We start from the raw sequence: 18,545 nt of genomic DNA on the forward strand, positions 1-18,545 counted from the left end.
ACCCAAAGTGTGTTGTAAAGGGGGGGGGAGAAGGCGTCCTTTGCGGCCCACCTCCAATTAGTTGACGGACCACATGTGGTCCGTGGCCCACAGGTTGGGGATTGCTACTCTAAAGCCATTTCTTTGGGCTTAACCACCAACACCATATCCTGTAGTGGCGAGATCCACACGTTCAGCTTTGTAAGAAGACAGGCATCCTTTGAGCAGCCCACCAAGAATGACTAGCCTGCAAGGGAGGAAGAATGAAGGATTAAAGGGGATCTCTTTGGGACAGAACCTTAAGCTCAGTGGAAGAGCATCTGCTTGGCACACGGAAGGTCCGGGGTTCAATCCTGGGCATCGCCAGTTAAGGATCGAGTAGGAGGCGATATTCAAAACCTCCGCAGCAGTGGAGAACTGCTGCCCATCTGGAAACAGGGATGCCAGCCTCTAGGTGGGGCCTGGGGACGCCCTGGCATTCCAGCTCACTTCCAGACTGCGGGCCCGGAAAGGAGGGCTGCTTGGGCGGCCTCCCGGGCCTCCAGCGCGGAGGTGGCACCCTCGGTCGGGACGAGTCCTCCCCGCGAGGAGGGCTGCTTGGGAGTCGGCCGAGGGGCCGGTGCTCCCCCAGGGCCCCTCCTCCTCCCTCCCTCGGGCGCGGGGCGGGGATCTGCGCGGCCGCCTCTGCCCGCCCGGCCGGGTCCTTCCGCTCCCGCACGTGGCCGCCTCCCCAGCGCAGCCGGGCCGGGCCGAGCCGAGCGGAGGGATGGCTGCCGGGGGGGAGCTGCTGCCGCCGCGTCCGCCGCCCAAGGGCCGGCCCGAGCAGGTAGGCCCCGAGCGCGCCTTGCCGCGCGGAGCAGCGGGATATAAATCCAGCGCGAGAGGGGCTGAGTGCGTAAGCGGGGGGGGGGTGCCCGGGAGGCGCCCGGGAGGCGCCCTCCTCCCTCCCCCCTCCCCTCGCGAGGAGGCCGGCTTTAGGAAACACACCGGGTGGGGGGTGGGCCCGAGGAAGCGGGGCCGGGGCAGAGGGGAGCCCTTCCTTAGTGCAGCGCGGGGGGAGCCGCGGGAACGAGCCCCTTGGGAGGGGGCGGCCCGGAGGAACCGGCTGGCCCAGCAGAGCTCCTCGGTTGTCCCCCGGCAGCTCCCCCCACGAATCCGCACGTGCCGGAGGGGCCCTGCCGCCGCCCTGGGAGGGAGTCTGGGGAGGCCAGCGGGGAAGGCGGCGCGGCGGCCGAGGGGCCCCTGCAGCTGCTCCCGGGCCCCGGCTCAGGCCCCGCCAGGAGGGTCGGACGAGCAGCCCCTGCGCAGACTCTCCGGAGGCCCCTGGGGAGCTGCTGCCTGGCCGAGCGGACGATGCTGACCCCGACGGGCTGCGGGTCCGGCTCAGTCGGAAGCCGTTTGGTGCGGGCTCATGTGGTCGCCCAGCTGAAGCAGAGGGGCGGCGGAAAGAAAGCCGAGAGAGGAAGACTGGGAGGAGGGACCCCTCTGCGGACGGCAGTGGCCCTGAGCCCGCTGGAGCCCAGACCCCCTGGCAGGCGCTGCACTCCCAAGGGAGCGGGAAGGGAAGGGAAGGGGAGCATCGCAATGCGTGTGGGAGCTCGGGGTGCATGGAGACCTGGTGGCTTTAAACTAAGGTGACATCTGGGGGTACCTGGCAAATTGCACTTAGGTTGAAATTTAAAAAACATATATTACAATATTATTTTTGCATTCTATGTGTTCTATGAAACTTTTTGTTGCTCCATATAGACCATATTTTTAATCAAGAACACCCCCGGTCAATGGTGTCCCGCTTTGCCAATGTTAAAATCTGGTCACCTTCCTTTAAACAGGATCCCCTGGGAACGGCTTGTTTCAGAATGAAGCCACGGGGCAGGGAGGTGCTGTTGACCGACCGTGATGTGTCTGTGGGGCTCCCTTTCCAGATGGCAATGCTTTTATGCCATCCCATTGAACTGAATGGGGGCCACTGAACCTCCTGTTTAGCCCCAGGAAACTGGTTTTATTATTATTGTTTGCCAAGGAAGATCTTCAGATCTTGACAATTCAGCACAAAAGATTCAGTGTCTTCTTACACTCCCCCCCTTGCATGTCTTGCGGCCCTGCCTGCCCCTTCGTTTCCTTGGCAGTGCTGGCATGTATCACTGAATTGGTTCCTTTTCCTCTTCTGCTTCTACAGCAGCTTAAGGCTCAGAAAAGAAAATTTCGATGGTCAGAGGAAGGCATGCCCCCTGAGCAAAAGGCACACTTGTCTTCGCCCCCCACCAAGAAATGGGCAACGGACCCTCCAGGGGGCATCAAGGGATTGGGCTCATCGACGTCTCCTCCCAAGAGCTCCTTGATGGGGGGGAAGGTTAGCGGTGCAGGCAGCACCCGTCCACTGGTGAAAACGTCCTCTCTCTTCAGAAACAACCCTGAGATCCCAGACCTTCAGAGGTATTGTGCTCCATCAGGCTTTGTTAGAAATATAGCTATTGAGCATCTGCATACGAGCCACACAGTGGAGGGTCGTTCCTTGCCATACGGCAGCCTTTTGACCATGGAGGATCCCCTGGCTGTGAGGACCCCCGGATGTGGTGGCACGCCCCTTCAGAGAAGTGGGCTTGGAAGTAAGATGCAGCTAATCAATTGATCGATCATTTACCATCTCTGTTGTGGAGGAAAAGACTGTTTCCGTGGCCTCCTGCTTGCCAATGCGGGATGGAAAACCTTGCGTTTGCAGCCCTCCATATGGGGGACCACTCCAATGTTTTCCCTCTGCTCCATCACGACTTTTTGCCTCATGACGAAGCTGCAAGGGAAAGCAAAATGTATTTCTTCCCTTGCTCCTTGGCTTGTCAATCACAGAAAGCCACCAATCACAGCATAGCAGTTCTCTCGTGGACTGACATTTTATCCCCCCTCCCCCGAGTCCTGAAATTATTATTGTTTTTTTAAAGATACTTCTGTGTTGCTATGCAGTAATGCCATAACACAAACGCAGCATTCCCCCCCCCCCCTCTTGGGGGGAAATTCGTGGTGTTTTGGACTATCTCTGGGTGGATTTGTGAGAGGTTGAATGTGGTAACTGGAGCTCAAAGAGTGCCTGTGTGTAAACGGTAGGCTTTAAAACATGCCTGGATGATCAGGAGAAGGCTGCTTCAACCCGCCCCCTCCCAGCTCATCCCCCACCTCCAGAAAACAGAAACAGGACTGTGTTTTGCCTGCCTGATCCCAAAAAGACTGGACACTTTGCAGAAGATTTTATTTTACCTTTGACAATGTAGCTTTGCAGTCACGCTGCAACGTGGCTCGTAATGTTTTTTAAAGAAAAAATTACTTGGGGCAGGAAATGATGAGAGGAGGGCAAGTGCGAGGACGGGACAACAGTACAGAGACTACTGCGCCTTTCCCCCTCCATATAGGCTTGCCCCTGGTTGCTCACTGGTTGCTTACTGATGTTATGTGAGATAAAAGGTGGCAAATCCTCTTTCTGCGATTTCCCTCATCCTGAGGTAAATCTGGGCAAAATGCAAGGAATCTACCCCTGGACAGCCTCGGGATGCAGGCGGCATCATGTGGAGGGGGCTCTAAAGCCCTCCAGCAACCAGAAGGTGTCCAGGGGCAGATGCCTCGTGCGGAAACGGTCAGAGACTAGGTCCATAGGCCCACAGGGGAAGTGGGCTCCAGCCATGTCTAGTGATGTCAGCATCCGTCCAAACTTCTGGGAAAGGCCGTGTAACTGCTGGGGAGCTCTCGCTTAACCCAGGGTTCCCTGGAAACTCTGGCTGGGAATCTCTGTGCTAGAACTTTCCCTCCTTGGCATAATGCTGAATAGTTGTCTGGAGAAAAAAATTGGTTATGATGATGATGTTATCCGTTCAGTCATGTCCGACCCTCGGTGTTTCTATAGGAAAGATTCCGTCATGTGTCTCTGTCAATGACCGCCTCTTGTAGTTGGTCCATGGTCATCCCTGTGTTGGCTTTGATCGTATTGAGCCAATAGATCCTTTGGCGACCACGTTTCCTTTTGCTGCTGACCATGCTGAGCATTAATGATTTTTCTAGCAAGTTTGATCACATGATGTGTCCAAAGTAAGTGACCTTTAGCCATAATATCGCCCCTTCTAATGACATAGTTGGTTTGCTCCTCTCTAAAACTGTCTTGTTGGTAACTTTTACCTTCTTTTTATAGGACTTCGGTGGAACAAGTGCAGGAAAGAGTTTTCACTTCAGATTCTTTTGATCAGATTGGCCTCCATCCCCACTTGGTGAGTTAGTTTTGTGGCGCTCTGTACAACATCTGGCTCTCAGTGTGAAATTAATGTCCCAAATCTCTAGCAGGCAAGTCAAGAGTGACATGAGAGCACTTGCACAAGCCGTGCTCAGCAGTACTGACACAAACAGCCTGGCATAGCAGTTAAGAGCAGCAGACTAATCTGGAAAACAGGATTTGATTCCTCCTCCACGTGCTGCCAGCTGGGTGACTATGGGCCAGTCACAGTTCTCTTATGACTGTTTTCTCAGAGCAGTTCTGTTAGAGCTCTCTCAGCCCCACCTACCCTCACAGGGTGTCTGTTGTGGGGAGGGGAAGAGCACGCCACTTGGAGACACAGGAGGCCTGCTGGGTGACCTTGGACCAGATGCTGTTCCCTCAGGACTCTTTCAGACCATCCTGCCTCACAGGGTGTCTTTTGCGGGGAGAGGAAGTGTTGTACGCTGCTTTGGGTAGTGAAAAGCGGGGTTTAAAATCCCAGCTCTTCTTTATAGGGCACAAAGGGACCAACTAACAATTTGGGGGCTGGGGCAGTGTCTGGGGCAGGGGTCCCCAACCTTCTGGAGCCTGTGTGGGCCCAGTTGGAATTCTGGCACAGTCTGGTGGGCTCAGCAACAAAATGGCGGCTGCAGGGGGCGAGGCCAGCTGCGGAATGATTACCGGGGCTCACCCTCAGTCACGCTGTGTAGGTTCTCGTGCTGTGGTGGCAGCCCCCCCCCCCTGCCAAAGCCGCATTTAAAAAGGCCTGCAAAGCCAGTCAGATCTCCCTCGTAGTCCGTCAGAAGCCTTGCTGGGAAACACCCAGACCTCCCCCCTCCCCTTCCCAAGTGGACTCCTGAAAAGGTGTTGGTGAACACAGTGGTGCCCATGGGCAGTGCATTGGGGGTGCTTTTGGGGGTCTAGAGAATCTCCGTTTATGATGAATCACCCAGCCAGTTTTCGCACACTAGCAGGCTTAGTGAAATCCCACAAGAAGAAGAAGAGTTGGTTCTTATATGCCGCTTTTCCCTACCCGAAGGAGGCTCAGAGCGGCTTCCATTCGCCTTCCCTTTCCTCTCCCCACAACAGACACCCTGTGAGGGAGGTGAGGCTGAGAGAGCCCTGAGATTACTGAAGAAGAAGAGTTGGTTCTTAGATGCCGCTTTTCTCTACCTGAAGGAGGCTCAGAGCGGCTTCCATTCGCCTTCCCTTCCTCTCCCGACAACAGACACCTTGTGAGGGAGGTGAAGCTGAGAGAGCCCTGAAATTACTGAAGAAGAAGAAGAGTTGGTTCTTCTATGTCGCTTTTCTCTACCAGAAGGAGGCTCAAAGCGGCTTACAGTCGCCTTCCCTTTCCTCTCCCCACAACAGACACCCTGTGAGGGAGGGGAGGCTGAAAGAGCCCTTATATTACTGAAGAAGAAGAGTTGGTTCTTATATGCCACTTTTCTCTACCTAAAGGAGTCTCAAAGCGGCTTCCAGTTGCCTTCCCTTTCCTCTCCCCACAACAGACACCATGTGGGGTGGGTGAGGCTGAGAGAGCCCTGATATCACTGCTCGGTCAGAACAGTTTTATCAGTGCCGTGGTGAGCCCAAGGTCTGGCTGCATGTGGGGGAGCGCAGAATCGAACCCGGCATGCCAGATTAGAAGTCCGCACTCCTAACCATGACACCAAATTTATTTCTTTATTCACCTTCCACAGATAATGTGCTTTTGGTGTTGCCTTTGCTAGCGCTGCTTGCCTGTGGCGGCTCATTCTAGTCCCGCGCATCTAACACTGTCCTTCTATTTCCCCATCAGGCTTCAACGATAACATCTGTTTTAGGAATGTCTAGCATGACCAGGTGAGTCTTTTGCCGTCCACAAAACTCGACTGAGTGAAGCAGGGCTGTGGGTTGACATCCCCGTGTTTGGATGTGTTCACCAGTGAGATGCGGGAATGAAACTCTGTTCTGCACATCGGGGTCAAGTGCCAGTTTGGCCCTTCTTCCTCAGGGGCTTAAAGGAATAGGTAAAACGAGTGCGGAGATAACCAAATGGACGTGGGTGAGCCCATTTCCCACAGAAACCCCCGATGGACTGTAAGCTCAAGTCATGCCCCTCTCTGTAGTGGGCGGCTCTGCTCTGACGTCGGAAGCAAAGGCTCTCGGATGAGTCGAAGAATGCTGCTGGTGGGCATCTGCCTCCTCCAGGTCTCCCTCAAAGTTGCGGCACAAGTGCTTGCCCTGCAATTCCAGGGGCAGAGCTGGGTGGAACCTTGGCTTGTGTGCGCCAGCCGTGAGCGCAGCAGGAGAGTGGCCCTTCTTGTGGCACAGTGGCACACACTGCTGGACCGGAGGCTTTGATAGGGCAGGAGGAGGTATGGCTCCTCCCTCAGGCTGTTGAGGCCTTGAGCTGGCCTGGAGGGAGGCTCTGAGGCGGCCGAGGGGAGCCTGAGGCAGGGGAGTGTTTGGGCTGGGGGAATTGGCTTTGAGGCTCCCCCAGAAATTGGAGGCTTTAAAGCAGCCGTCCTCAACCTTTTTTTTGGCCACAGCCCTTTCAGGGACTCTTCTCACTTGCACAATAAGCCGGGTTTTAAAAAGGCCTAAGCAAGAGTGGACTCCGAATAACTTGACTCCTCCTGAGTTTGCTTTCTCTGCCCTGTCCCCAAACAGTGTCCAGAGGCAGACCATCCCCATACTGATGCAAGGGAAAGATGCGCTGGTGAGGTCACAGACTGGTTCCGGTGAGCTTTCGGCTGCTCTGATCTCGCATTGGCGGGGGGGGGGGAGGGGGGGACAGAAGGGGAAGTGGGGGAGGGGCTGGCGTGAAGCAGCAGCAGTCCCCCTTTTGATTGGCTAAGTGCCTTGCAGGCTGTGTTTCACACCTCATAAGGACAGAAAAGACGACCTGTTGGGTCAGGCCAATGGCCCATTCAGTCCAGCATCCTGTGTCACACTGTGGCCTAACCCCAGGGGCCATCAGATGGTCCCCCAGCAGGACCATAAGTGAAGCCATGTTGGACCAAGCTCATGACCAGTCCAGTCCTGCAGTCTGTCCAGCATCAGGAGGTCCACAGCAGTGCCAGAAGCCCTCCCACTCTTGCCCGCCAGCCCCAAGAGCAGAGAGTGCCCCTGCTCCAGACATCAGGGAAGCCCTGCTGGATCAGGCCAGTGGCCCATCCCATCCAGTGGTCTTTGTCACCCTGGGGCCATCAGGAGGTCCACCAGCAGGGCCAGAACTCCTCCCACTGCCCCCCCCCCAGCACAAAACTGCTACCCATAACTTGTAAGCCTTTATGGTGTGGCACGAGTGTGATATAGCAAGGAGACCCTACGATTGTTTGGCTGCCGGGCAAGAGACGTTGGGAGGTGGTTTGCCGTTGCCTGCCCCACGTCGTGCTGGTCTCCCTTCCAAAGGCCGGCCAGGGCTGACTCTGCTTAGCTTCCCAGATCAGATCGGACTGGGCTAGCCCAGGCTATCCAGGCCAAGCGCAAGTAGACTGAGCCCCCCCCCCCCCAGACAGACCGTGTGACCGATGGCCCCTTTGGGACCTTGCTCCAGATGGCCACTGGGGCCACTCCAGGGACGTCTCCTCACCCCTCTTGACGCGGCCTGTGCTTGTAGCCACCCTCGTTTCCTGCAGCAGGGAATTCCACATGTTAGTTCCTCCTTTTCTTAAAAAAAGAGAAGAGAAGAGAGAGAGAGAATGGGGGCTAAGTCACAGTTCTTGAAACGGGGCCTTGGCAGGTGGACGTGGAGGTCAGGTGGGTTCATCTGCTGACAGTTCGTGCAACTCCTGGGCCTGGAGCAGAGGAAGGCCTTTCCTGGCACCTGCCGCTCGAGCTGCTGAGATCCGAACCCAGGACCTTCTCCGTTCAGTGTAGTTGCTTTTCCATGGATCCACAGCCCCTCCTGCAGGAAGGCAGAGAGGGCCCCCAAAGATCCAGAAGGCAAAGTGTCCCCGCCCCCCCCTCCCAAGCCCCAGACCCAGCTGATCTTCATAGAGCTGTGGGGGAAATGCCTCTCTCCACGGGCTGTTATGGGGATGGAGATCTGAAATCCAAAGTCTCCCATTTTTAAAAGACAAGTCCAAAAAAATGTTCTTCCATTCTCTCTCTGCTCTTCTAAAGGTAAAACACTTGCCTACGGGATCCCACTCATTCAGTCTTTGCAAGGCGTGCAGCCGAAAATCAAGGTAGGTCTCCTGAAACGGAATTTTACTCTCTTAAAAACTAAGGGTGACATCTGAGCAACACGGCTTCCCTTTCATTCTTTCATGTTCCTTTGTCATCTCTGGTGTCGTGGTTAAGAGTGGAAGCTTCTAAGCTGGGTTTGATTCCCCAGTCCTCCACGTGCAGCCGGGTGGGGGACCTTGGGCCAGTCCCAGCACTGATAGAGCTGTTCTAACCGAGCAGGAATATCAGGGCTCTCTCAGCCTTCCCTCCCTGGGGAGGGGGTGGGATCTTGAGTCGAGCCCCCAGGGCATAGACCATGGCACAGCCAGAGCTGCATCCAGATCCACCTCTATCCTGGCACCAAAAGTCAAGTCAAGTGTGTGGCCGGCGTGATGGGTGGGCCCGGCAACAAATTGCGAGAGCCCCAGTGTCGCCATGGAAGACACCAGGTCCCCACCTAAGCCTGAAGAGGGCCCGTCCGCATGGACATTGAAGTCACCCAGGATTAGAAGCCTGGGAAACTGCAACGCCCACAGGGTGTCTGTTGTGGGGAGGAGAAAGGGAAGGTGATTGGAATCCCCTTTCAAACTTCTTTGGGTAGAGAAAAGCAGCAGATACGAACCAACTCTTCTTCTTCTTCTTCTTCTTCAGTAATTTCAGGGCTCTCTCAGCCTCCCCTCCCTCACAGGGTGTCTGTTGTGGGGAGAGGAAAGAGAAGGCGAATGTAAGCCGCTTTGAGACTCCTTCAGGTAGAAAAAAGCAGCATAAAAGCAGAAAGAAACAACTCTTCTTCTTTTTCTTAATGTCAAGGCTCTCTCAGCCTTACCTTCCTCACAGGGTCTGTTGTGGGGAGAGGAAGGGAAGGTGAATGGAAGCCGCTTGGAGACTGCTTTGGGTAGTGAAAAGTGGGGCATAAAAACCCAACCCCCTTCTTCTACAGTAAGCCTGAAATATGCCACCAACCATGACTTTCTTTTGCTAGAAGAATGGTTGAGCTACAGGAGTAGCTGCTGCTTCCCCCCCCCCCCAAAAAAAGAGTGTCAAATTTAACTGATGTTGCTTGGGGGGGTGGGCTGTCCAGATTCCACAGTGCCTCAGAGGCCTGTGCCACCATTTTGTCGCTTCGCATTGGGGAGATTGGGGGACTGTGACCCGGCAGTAATGCCGGTGCTTGCCATGCAGACGGTCCCAGGTTCAATCCCTGGCATCTCCAGCTGAAAGTTACTAGGTAGTAGGGGATTCCCAAAACATCTGCCAGGAGCCCTGGAGAGCCGCTTTCAGTCTGAATAGATGAAGAACTGGGGTTTTGTGCCCCATTTTTTACTACCTGAAAGAGTCTCAAAGCATCTTACCCTTCCTCTCCCCATACCAGACACCTTGAGAGGGAGGTGAGGCTGAGAGAGCTCTGAGACAGCTGTGCCTAGCCCAGAGTCACCCAACTGGCTGCTGCATGGGGAGGAGTGAATCAAACCCAGTTCTCCAGATTAGAGGCCACTGCTGCTAACCAAGCTGGCTTGAATAGAGAACTTGGATGGGCCAGAGGTCTGATTTATTATCAGCCAGGTTCACGTTGTCCCCATCTTCAAGAAAGGGAAAAAGGAGGATCCGGATAACTATCGACCCGTCAGCTTGACATCTGTAGCTGGCAAAACTTTGGAACAACACTCAGTCCTTGAGCAGCTGGAACTGAGAGCTGTGATTTCTAAGACTCAGCATTGGTTTCGCAAGTAATGTCAGACCAACCTTATCTCTTTTTTCGAGAAAGTGACTACTTTGCTGGATCAGGGGAATGCCGTGGACATAGTTTATCTGGATTTCAGTAAAGCCTTTGATAAGGTTCCGCATGATATTCTTGTTCACAAGTTTGTAAAATGCGGTATGGATCCTAATTCTGTCAGGTGGATCAATAACTGTTTGACAAATTGTACCCAGAGAGTACTTGTTAATGGTTTAGCATCTTCTTGGAGAAGAGTGACAAGTGGAGAACCCCAAGGATCTGTCCTGGGGCCTGTGTTGTTCAACATATTTATAAACGATCTGGATGAGGGATTAGAGGGGATACTTGTTAAATTTGCAGATGATACTGGAAGAAGAAGGAGTCTCAAAGCGGCTTCCATTCACCTTCCCTTTCCTTTCCCCACAACAGAAACCCTGTGAGGTGGGTGAGGCTGAGAGAGCCCTGAGATTACTGAAGAAGAAGAAGAAGAGTTGGTTCTTAGATGCCGCTTTTTTCTACCCAAAGGAGTCTCAAAGCAGCTTCCGATTGCCTTCCCTTCCTCTCCCCACAACAGACACCCTGTGGGGAAGGTGAGGCTGAGAGAGCCCTGATATCACTGCCCGGTCAGAACAGTTTTATCAGTGCCGTGGCGAGCCCAAGGTCACCCAGCTGGTTGCATGTGGGGGAGCGCAGAATCTAACCCGGCATGCCAGATTAGAAGTCCGCACTCCTAACCACTACACCAAACTGGCTCTCAAACTGGGGTAGCAAACACAACTGAAGACAGCAACAGAATACAGGATGATCTTGATAGGCTTGAGAAGTGGGCTAAACAGAATAAAATGAAGTTCAATAGGGACAAATGTGAAGTTTTGCATTTAGGTAGGAAAAACCAAATACACCAATATAAGATGGGGGAGACTTGTCTTGGCAGTAGCATGTGCGAAAAGGATCTAGGAGTCTTAGTAGACCATACATTGAACGTGACTCAGTAGTGTGACTCAATGGCTAAAAAGGCAAATGGGATTTTGGGTTGAATCAAACAGAGTATCGTGTCCACATCATGGGAGGTGAGGGTACCGCTGTACTCTGCTCTGGTTCGGCCTCACTTGGAATCCTGTGTTCAGTTTTGGTCACCCCAATTGAAGAGGGATATAGACAAACTGGAACGTGTCCAGAGGAGGGCAACAAGGATTGTGAGGGGTTTGGAGACCAAGACGTATGAAGAAAGGCTGGGGGAGCTTGGTCTGTTTAGCCTGGAGAGGAGACGACTGAGAGGGGATCTGGTAACCATCTTCAAGTATTTAAAAGGGTGCCATATAGATAGAGGATGGAGCAGAGTTGTTCTCTTTTGCCCCGGAGGGACAGACCAGAACCAATGGGATGAAATTAATTCAAAAAAAATCCGTCTAAACATCTGGAAGAAGTTCTTGACAGTTAGAGCGGGTTCTCAGTGGAACAGGCTTCCTCGGGAGGTGGTGAGTTCTCCATCTTTGGAGATTTTTACACAGGCTGGAGAGCCTTCTGACGGAGAGGCTGATTTTGGGAAGGCTCAAGGGGGTGGCAGGTGACAGTGGATGAGCGAGAGGGTTGGGAGTGTCCTGCATAGTGCAGGGGGTTGGACTAGATGACCCAGGAGGTCCCTTCCCACTCTGTTGTTCTATGATTCTATGGATATTCATTTTTCTGTGAGAAACCTTTTTACATCGCAGATGTGGCAATGGTTGTTAGCCAAAGGGATTGCCCATGAAGAATGGCCTTCCCCTTGGGGCTGGGTTTGTTGATGTTCTGCTGAGTCTGGCTGGGCCCCTCAGGCGTCCTTCCTCTCCCTCCTTTCTGCAGCGCAGCGATGGGCCCTATGCTGTCATCCTGGTTCCGACACGAGAAGTAAGTTGCCGGTGATTTGCTTTTGGTTGGTTCCTGACAACATTGTTCCCTCTAGAACATGAGTGTAGTTGAAACTATGTGGAGTTTCAACTACTGGCCATCTTCAAGCAGCAGATGGACAGATCCTTCTCCTGGATGCTTGAGGCTGATCCTGCATTGAGCAGGGGGTGGACTAGATGGCCTTTGTGGCCCCTTCCCACTCTAGGATTCTATGGGTCTAGTTCAGCAGTGGAATGGGCTGCCTGAGGAGGTGGGGAGCTCCCCCTCACTGGCTGTCTTCAAGCAGCGGCTGGAGAGATCCTTCTCCTGGATGCTGGAGGCTGATCCTGCATTGAGCAGGGGTGGACTAGATGGCCTCCATGGACCCTTCCCACTCTAGGATTCTATGAGAGCTCAAAGTTTTGAGTTTCTGTGGTCCAGGCAGGTAGTTATCAGTTTGGGTATTTCGATTTGATTGGCTTCTTTGTTTTTAGCCCATCTCTTTCTCACTGAGAGACAAACCACCCAAGTCAGCTAGCAGGTGGCCCCTCATAAGATGCCGGCCACCGTGACCGACAGATCAGCAGGAATTGACACTGCCAGCCCCTGGCCAGGCAGCCACTGATGGTGTCTTGTTAAAGAAGCCGGAAAATCCACAGCAGCCGGGCATCATTTGGCCAAAGGGGCTGAGCTCAGTTTGAGCGTGTCTGTTTATGTCAGGATCTTTGACTCTGTGAATAAGCAACCTTGTTTATAAAACAAAAGTTCTTTATTTTAAGAAGTGAAAGTATCCAGGGCCAACACTGTCGGTTCTGAGTTACATTCAGAGAAGCGAGAGGTTATACATGCTGAGGAATGTCGGTTGTCAACATAAGTCAAAGGGGCCGACCTCTGGTTAGGCCTCCTACCTAACTACAAAGGCTACACATTACATATTATAATTCTTAGCAAACAGTGGATACACATATATAGGCAACATAGAATATACATATATAGTATACATATTTACAGACAACTGGGCAATAAAATATAATTTTCTTTGAACCATGACCGTTCCTCCAAGATAACACAGTTGGTGCCAAAAGGGGTTTCTGTGAGGACTAGTTTATGCGGGAAGCAGCTGCAGACCGCGAGGACCTTTGGCTGGGCTGTTAGCGCTTCCAGGCAGCCCCCAGAGAACTGAGCCAGACATAAACTGGGTCCCACCTCCAGGCGAGGACTGGGATCTCCTCACCTAAGGCTTAGCCTGATTTACCATAGCAAGTAAAATACCTTCTGGCCATACACATCCCATAAGCATACAAAAACAGAGGGGGGGGGAAGCTGAAAGTCCATTCAATAAACCACGATCATTTGGCAGAACCAACCTGGTTCTGACAGTTTATTAATTTGGTCCGGCCTTTTGCTCTCTGCAGCTGGCCCTCCAGAGCTTTCAGACCATCCAGAAATTGCTGAAGGTAAGAAGGGCTCCTGGGTTTCCCTTGGGCCCACCCTCTGTCTGAGGCAGCGATTCAATTGCGGACGAGGAGAAGGGCACCACAGCCTTACCTGACCACGAAGGCCACTGGGCGGCCTTGCGTCACTCACAGTCTCCTGGCCCAGTTGACCTCGGCGGTTCCTTGGGGGGGGGGGGTTGGATGGGGGAGGGGGAGAGCCTTCTGCCCCACCCAGAGCGCCCTGTGGTTGTACAATGAAATGAGAGCCCCACGGGTTAGGCCACAGTGTAAAAGCCATTCCCGCCCCTCCCCACGGCCCATCATCCTGCGCTGGTTGACCCAGAGTGAGTGTGGTAGAGAGGGGGAGGGGCGACTGGTCTCAGCCCTTTGCCTGGCGGGAGGGCGCCATTTTCAGGCCCTGCAGCACTCGGACACTTCCCTCGGGGCCCGGATCTCCAGTGGCAGCTCGGTTCTCCCGGTTGGGGCCGGGGCCAGAAGGGCTAGGGATTTCCAACCAGTTGCTCTCTGGAGGACATATCGGGCGGTGAGCCCCTCGGATACAAGGGCCCAGACCACCCAGGGCCTAACGGCCAGCACCAGGATCTTGAACCTGACCCCGAGCATCACCAGCAACTAGTGCAGCTCTTTCATGCCTTTTCCCCTTTCCTTCCCTGCTCCATTTAGCCCTTCACCTGGATTGTGCCCGGCGTACTGATGGGAGGAGAGAAGAAGAAATCAGAAAAGGCCAGGTGGGATGCCAGCTTCAAGAAAGCATGTCTTTTCCTCTCGAGCTCTTTGTGTCTCCCCCACCGTCCTCCAGCGCCTTTTATCTGCCACTGTCTCCCGGAGTGCCTTGTGGAGTGGGGAGTGAGGCTGTTGCCTTTGGATCAGGCTGTGTGCGTCCCCCGCTGTGGATCTCAGCACAAGCGGGCGCCTTGGGCAGCGTGGAGCACATTCCCGTCTCCCTCGTTTAAAAATCGTGATGAGCTTTCTTCGCCAGTGTTGATGGCTGTAAAGTTCTTTCTCCCCGAGCCTCCCCGGCTGCTTCTCCGTCCGATCTCTTGCTGGCATTTGTGTTTGTGAGCAGACAGTTGAAGAGCTCGCAGGAGGAGAGTGTGGCCTTTGGGAAAGGCGTGTTTTTAAAAAAAGGAACCTCTTTCGGCTCCTGGGATTTAACGTGGCCTGAACGTGCTGCCAAAGCAAAGTTGGGCCATTCGCAAGCTGCTTGCCACCAGACAAGGGAGCCCGGGTGGGGGGGGAGGGGGCACTCTGGGTAGAATCTAGGACAGGGGCCCCCGCCAGGTCAGTCCTTTTGCCCTTGGTCCGCCTCCCAGAGAGTGGGCGGGAGCATTGTAAGGCAGGGCTTGGCATTGGCTGCCTGTGTTTCCATTGGGGGAACGGGGAGGGCTTTTCCTTTGGGTTTTTTTCCATCTGGGTTTTCCTTTGTCAGTGTGTGATTCCATCTCCCCTTCCGTTATTTATTTATCCGTTGTCATGCTTTCCTTCTTCCCAGTAGGGATGAAGAGGGGAGGATCATGTTTGACTTTCCCATTTGGAACACACTCTCCAAATCCCAAGGGTGCCTTCAAGCTCAAAACAGTTGGGGACCCCTGACCTAGGAGACTTGGGTTCAAATTCTGGGAGTTTGCCAGTCACACCCACTCAGGTTCACCCACCCAGGTTCTTGTGAGGATACAGTGTCAGCCACTCTAGGAAGAAGGGCATAAGTGAAGCATATAGGTAGAGACATCAGTGAAGAAAGAAGCGCTATTGGACTAGGACCAGGGGGACCCAAGTTCAAATCCCCTCTTGTCATGTAATTTACATTCTCCTTCTGGCCTACCTCACAGGGTTGTGATGAGGGTAAAATGGATGACAGGGGAAATGAATATACCGCATGGAGTAATTTAATGAAAGACAAGTCAGAAATGCACAATATTAGATATGTGTGTGTGTATATATATATTGTGTATATATATATTCAAAAAAGAAAAAGAGAAAAGCACTGCCCATGACATTTACCGTATTTGCCGATGTATACGATGACTGGGACCCCCTTCAAGGATTGCTGCCTTGTTGTGGCAAGGGGGCTTGCGTAGCTCAGTGAAGCTATGAGCTATGCCGTGCAGGGCCACCCAAGACGGACAGGTCATAGCTGAGAGCTCTGACAAAAGGTGATCCACTGGAGAAGGAAATGGCAAACCACTCCAGTATCTTTGCCATGAAAACTCTATGGACAGTTCCAATAGGCATAACGATATGACGCTGGAAGATGAGCCCCTCAGGTCGGAAGGTGTCCAATATGCTACTGGGGATGAGCAGACGGCTAGTACGAGTAGCGCCAGAATGAATGAAGCGGCTGGGCCAAAGCCGAAAGGACGCTCAGTTGTGGAAGTAACTGGTGGCGAAAAGACAGTCCGATGCTGTAAAGATTTTTATTCCATAGGAACCTGGAACGTCAGATCCATGAATCAAGGCAAGCTGGACGTGGTTAAACAAGAAATTAGAAGACTGAACATCGACATTTTAGGAATCAGTGAACTAAAATGGACAGGAATGGGTGAATTTAATTCAGATGACCATCAGGTATACTACTGTGGACAAGAATCTCGCAGAAGAAATGGAGTAGCCTTCATAATCAATAAGAGAGTAGGAAAAGCAGTCTTGGGATACAATCCCCAAAATGACAGAATGATCTCAGTTCGAATCCAAGGCAAACCATTCAACATCACAGTGATCCAGGTCTATGCCCCAACCACTGCTGCTGAAGAGGATGAAGTTGATCAGTTCTATGAAGCCCTACAACACCTTATAGAAGCAACGCCAAAAAATGATGTGCTTATCATCATGGGGGATTGGAATGCTAAAGTAGGAAGCCAAAAGATAACTGGGATAACAGGCAAGTTTGGCCTTGGAGTACAAAATGAAGCAGGGCACAGGCTGGTAGAATTTTGTCAAGAGAATACAATGGTCATAGCAAACACTCTTTTCCAACAACCCAAGAGACGACTCTACACATGGACATCACCAGACGGTCAACACAGAAATCAGATTGACTATGTACTCTGCAGCCAAAGATGGAAAAGTTCTATACAGGCAATAAAAACAAGACCAGGAGCTGATTGTGGTTCAGATCATGAGCTTCTTGTTGCAAAATTTAGGCTTAAATTGAAGAAAGTAGGGAAAAGCACTAGGCCACTCAGGTACGAACTAAATCATATCCCCGACGAATATACAGTAGAGGTGACAAATAGATTTAAGGAATTAGATCTGATAAACAGAGTGCCTGAAGAACTATGGACGGAGGTTCGCGACATTGTACAAGAGGTAGCAACTAAAACCATCCCAAAGAAAAAGAAATGCAAGAAATCAAAATGGCTGTCTGAGGAAGCTTTACAAATAGCTAAGAAGAGAAGGGAAGTGAAAGGCAAGGGAGAAAGAGAAAGATACACCCAATTGAATGCAGAATTCCAGAGAAAAGCTAGAAGAGATAAGAATGCCTTCTTAAATGAACAGTGCAAACAAATAGAAGAAAACAATAGAATGGGGAGGACCAGAGATCTTTTCAAGAAAATTGGAGATATGAAGAGAACGTTTCATGCAAAGATGGGTATGATAAGGGACCAAAATGGTAGGGACCTCACAGAAGCAGAAGAAATTAAGCAAAGGTGGCAAAATTATACAGAAGAACTATACAAGAGCGAGCTTAACATCCCTGATGACCACAGTGGGGTAGTTACTGACCTGGAGCCAGACATCCTGGAATGTGAAGTCAAATGGGCCTTAGGAAGTCTGAGCAACAATAAAGCTAGTGGTGGTGACAGCATTCCAGTTGAACTATTCAAAATCTTAAAGGACGATGCAGTAAAAGTGCTACACTCAATATGCCAGCAAATTTGGAAAACTCAGCAATGGCCACAGGATTGGAAAAGGTCAGTTTACATTCCAATCCCAAAGAAGGGCAATGCCAAAGAATGTTCAAACTACCGCACCATTGCACTCATTTCTCATGCTAGCAAAGTTATGCTCAAAATCCTACAAGCTAGGCTCCAGCAATATGTGGACCGAGAACTTCCAGAAGTACAGGCAGGATTTCGAAGAGGTAGAGGAACTAGAGATCAAATTGCCAACATACGCTGGATCATGGAGAAAGCTAGGGAGTACCAGAAGAACATCTACTTCTGCTTCATTGACTATGCTAAAGCCTTTGATTGTGTGGAGCACAACAAATTGTGGCAAGTTCTTAAAGAGATGGGAATACCAGAGCATCTTATTTGTCTCTTGAGAAATTTATATGCAGGTCAAGAAGCAACAGTGAGAACTGAACATGGAATCACGGATTGGTTCAAAATTGAGAAAGGAGTTCGGCAAGGCTGTATACTGTCGCCTTGCCTATTTAACTTGTATGCGGAGCACATCATGAGAAAGGCGGGATTAGAGGAGTCACAAATTGGGATCAAGATTGCAGGGAGAAATATCAACAACCTCAGATATGCAGATGATACCACTCTAATGGCAGAAAGTGAAGAGGAACTAAAGAGCCTGTTGATGCGGGTGAAGGAGGAGAGTGCAAAAGTTGGCTTGAAACTCAACATCAAGAAAACAAAGATCATGGCATCCGGCCCTCTCAATTCCTGGCAAATAGATGGGGAAGAAATGGAGATAGTGACAGATTTTATTTTCCTCGGCTCCAAGATCACTGCAGATGGGGACTGCAGCAAAGAAATTAAAAGACGCTTGCTCCTAGGGAGGAAAGCTATGGCAAATCTAGACAGCATCCTAAAAAGCAGAGACATCACCCTACCAACAAAAGTGCGTTTAGTCAAGGCTATGGTATTCCCAGTTGCAATGTATGGCTGCGAAAGTTGGACCATAAGGAAGGCCGAGCGTCAAAGAATTGAGGCTTTTGAACTCTGGTGCTGGAGAAGACTCTTGCGAGTCCCTTGGACTGCAAGGCGAACAAACCGGTCAGTCCTAGAGGAGATCAGCCCTGACTGCTCTTTAGAAGGCCAGATCCTGAAGATGAAACTCAAATACTTTGGCCACCTCATGAGAAGGAAGGACTCCCTGGAGAAGAGCCTAATGCTGGGAGTGATCGAGGGCAAAAGAAGAAGGGGACGACAGAGAATGAGGTGGATGGAGGGAGTCACTGAAG

The 18,545-nt window shown here is 51.9% G+C and overlaps 1 protein-coding gene across 3 annotated transcripts in view; it reads left to right on the forward strand.

Annotated features, from left to right (window-relative positions):
* The first annotated feature begins 481 nt into the window (after nucleotides 1-481).
* Nucleotides 482-18,545, forward strand: part of DDX31 (DEAD-box helicase 31) — a 95,231-nt gene continuing 77,167 nt past the window's right edge. The window contains exons 1-9 of one of the 3 annotated variants that reach the window (XM_077307034.1): nucleotides 482-805; nucleotides 2,159-2,415; nucleotides 4,154-4,229; nucleotides 6,015-6,058; nucleotides 6,869-6,939; nucleotides 8,327-8,391; nucleotides 11,931-11,975; nucleotides 13,370-13,411; nucleotides 14,075-14,139. In XM_077307034.1, coding sequence (XP_077163149.1) covers nucleotides 746-805; nucleotides 2,159-2,415; nucleotides 4,154-4,229; nucleotides 6,015-6,058; nucleotides 6,869-6,939; nucleotides 8,327-8,391; nucleotides 11,931-11,975; nucleotides 13,370-13,411; nucleotides 14,075-14,139 — 725 coding nt within the window. In that variant the 5' untranslated portion in view covers nucleotides 482-745. Of the gene's footprint in view, nucleotides 806-989; nucleotides 1,381-1,434; nucleotides 1,614-2,158; nucleotides 2,416-4,153; nucleotides 4,230-6,014; nucleotides 6,059-6,868; nucleotides 6,940-8,326; nucleotides 8,392-11,930; nucleotides 11,976-13,369; nucleotides 13,412-14,074; nucleotides 14,140-18,545 lie in introns of those variants that run through there. The other 2 variants (XM_077307035.1, XM_077307036.1) reach the window with 2 other exon arrangements.

Source organism: Paroedura picta, chromosome 12 (genome assembly GCF_049243985.1).
Source record: "Paroedura picta isolate Pp20150507F chromosome 12, Ppicta_v3.0, whole genome shotgun sequence".
Classification (NCBI taxonomy): domain Eukaryota; kingdom Metazoa; phylum Chordata; class Lepidosauria; order Squamata; family Gekkonidae; genus Paroedura; species Paroedura picta.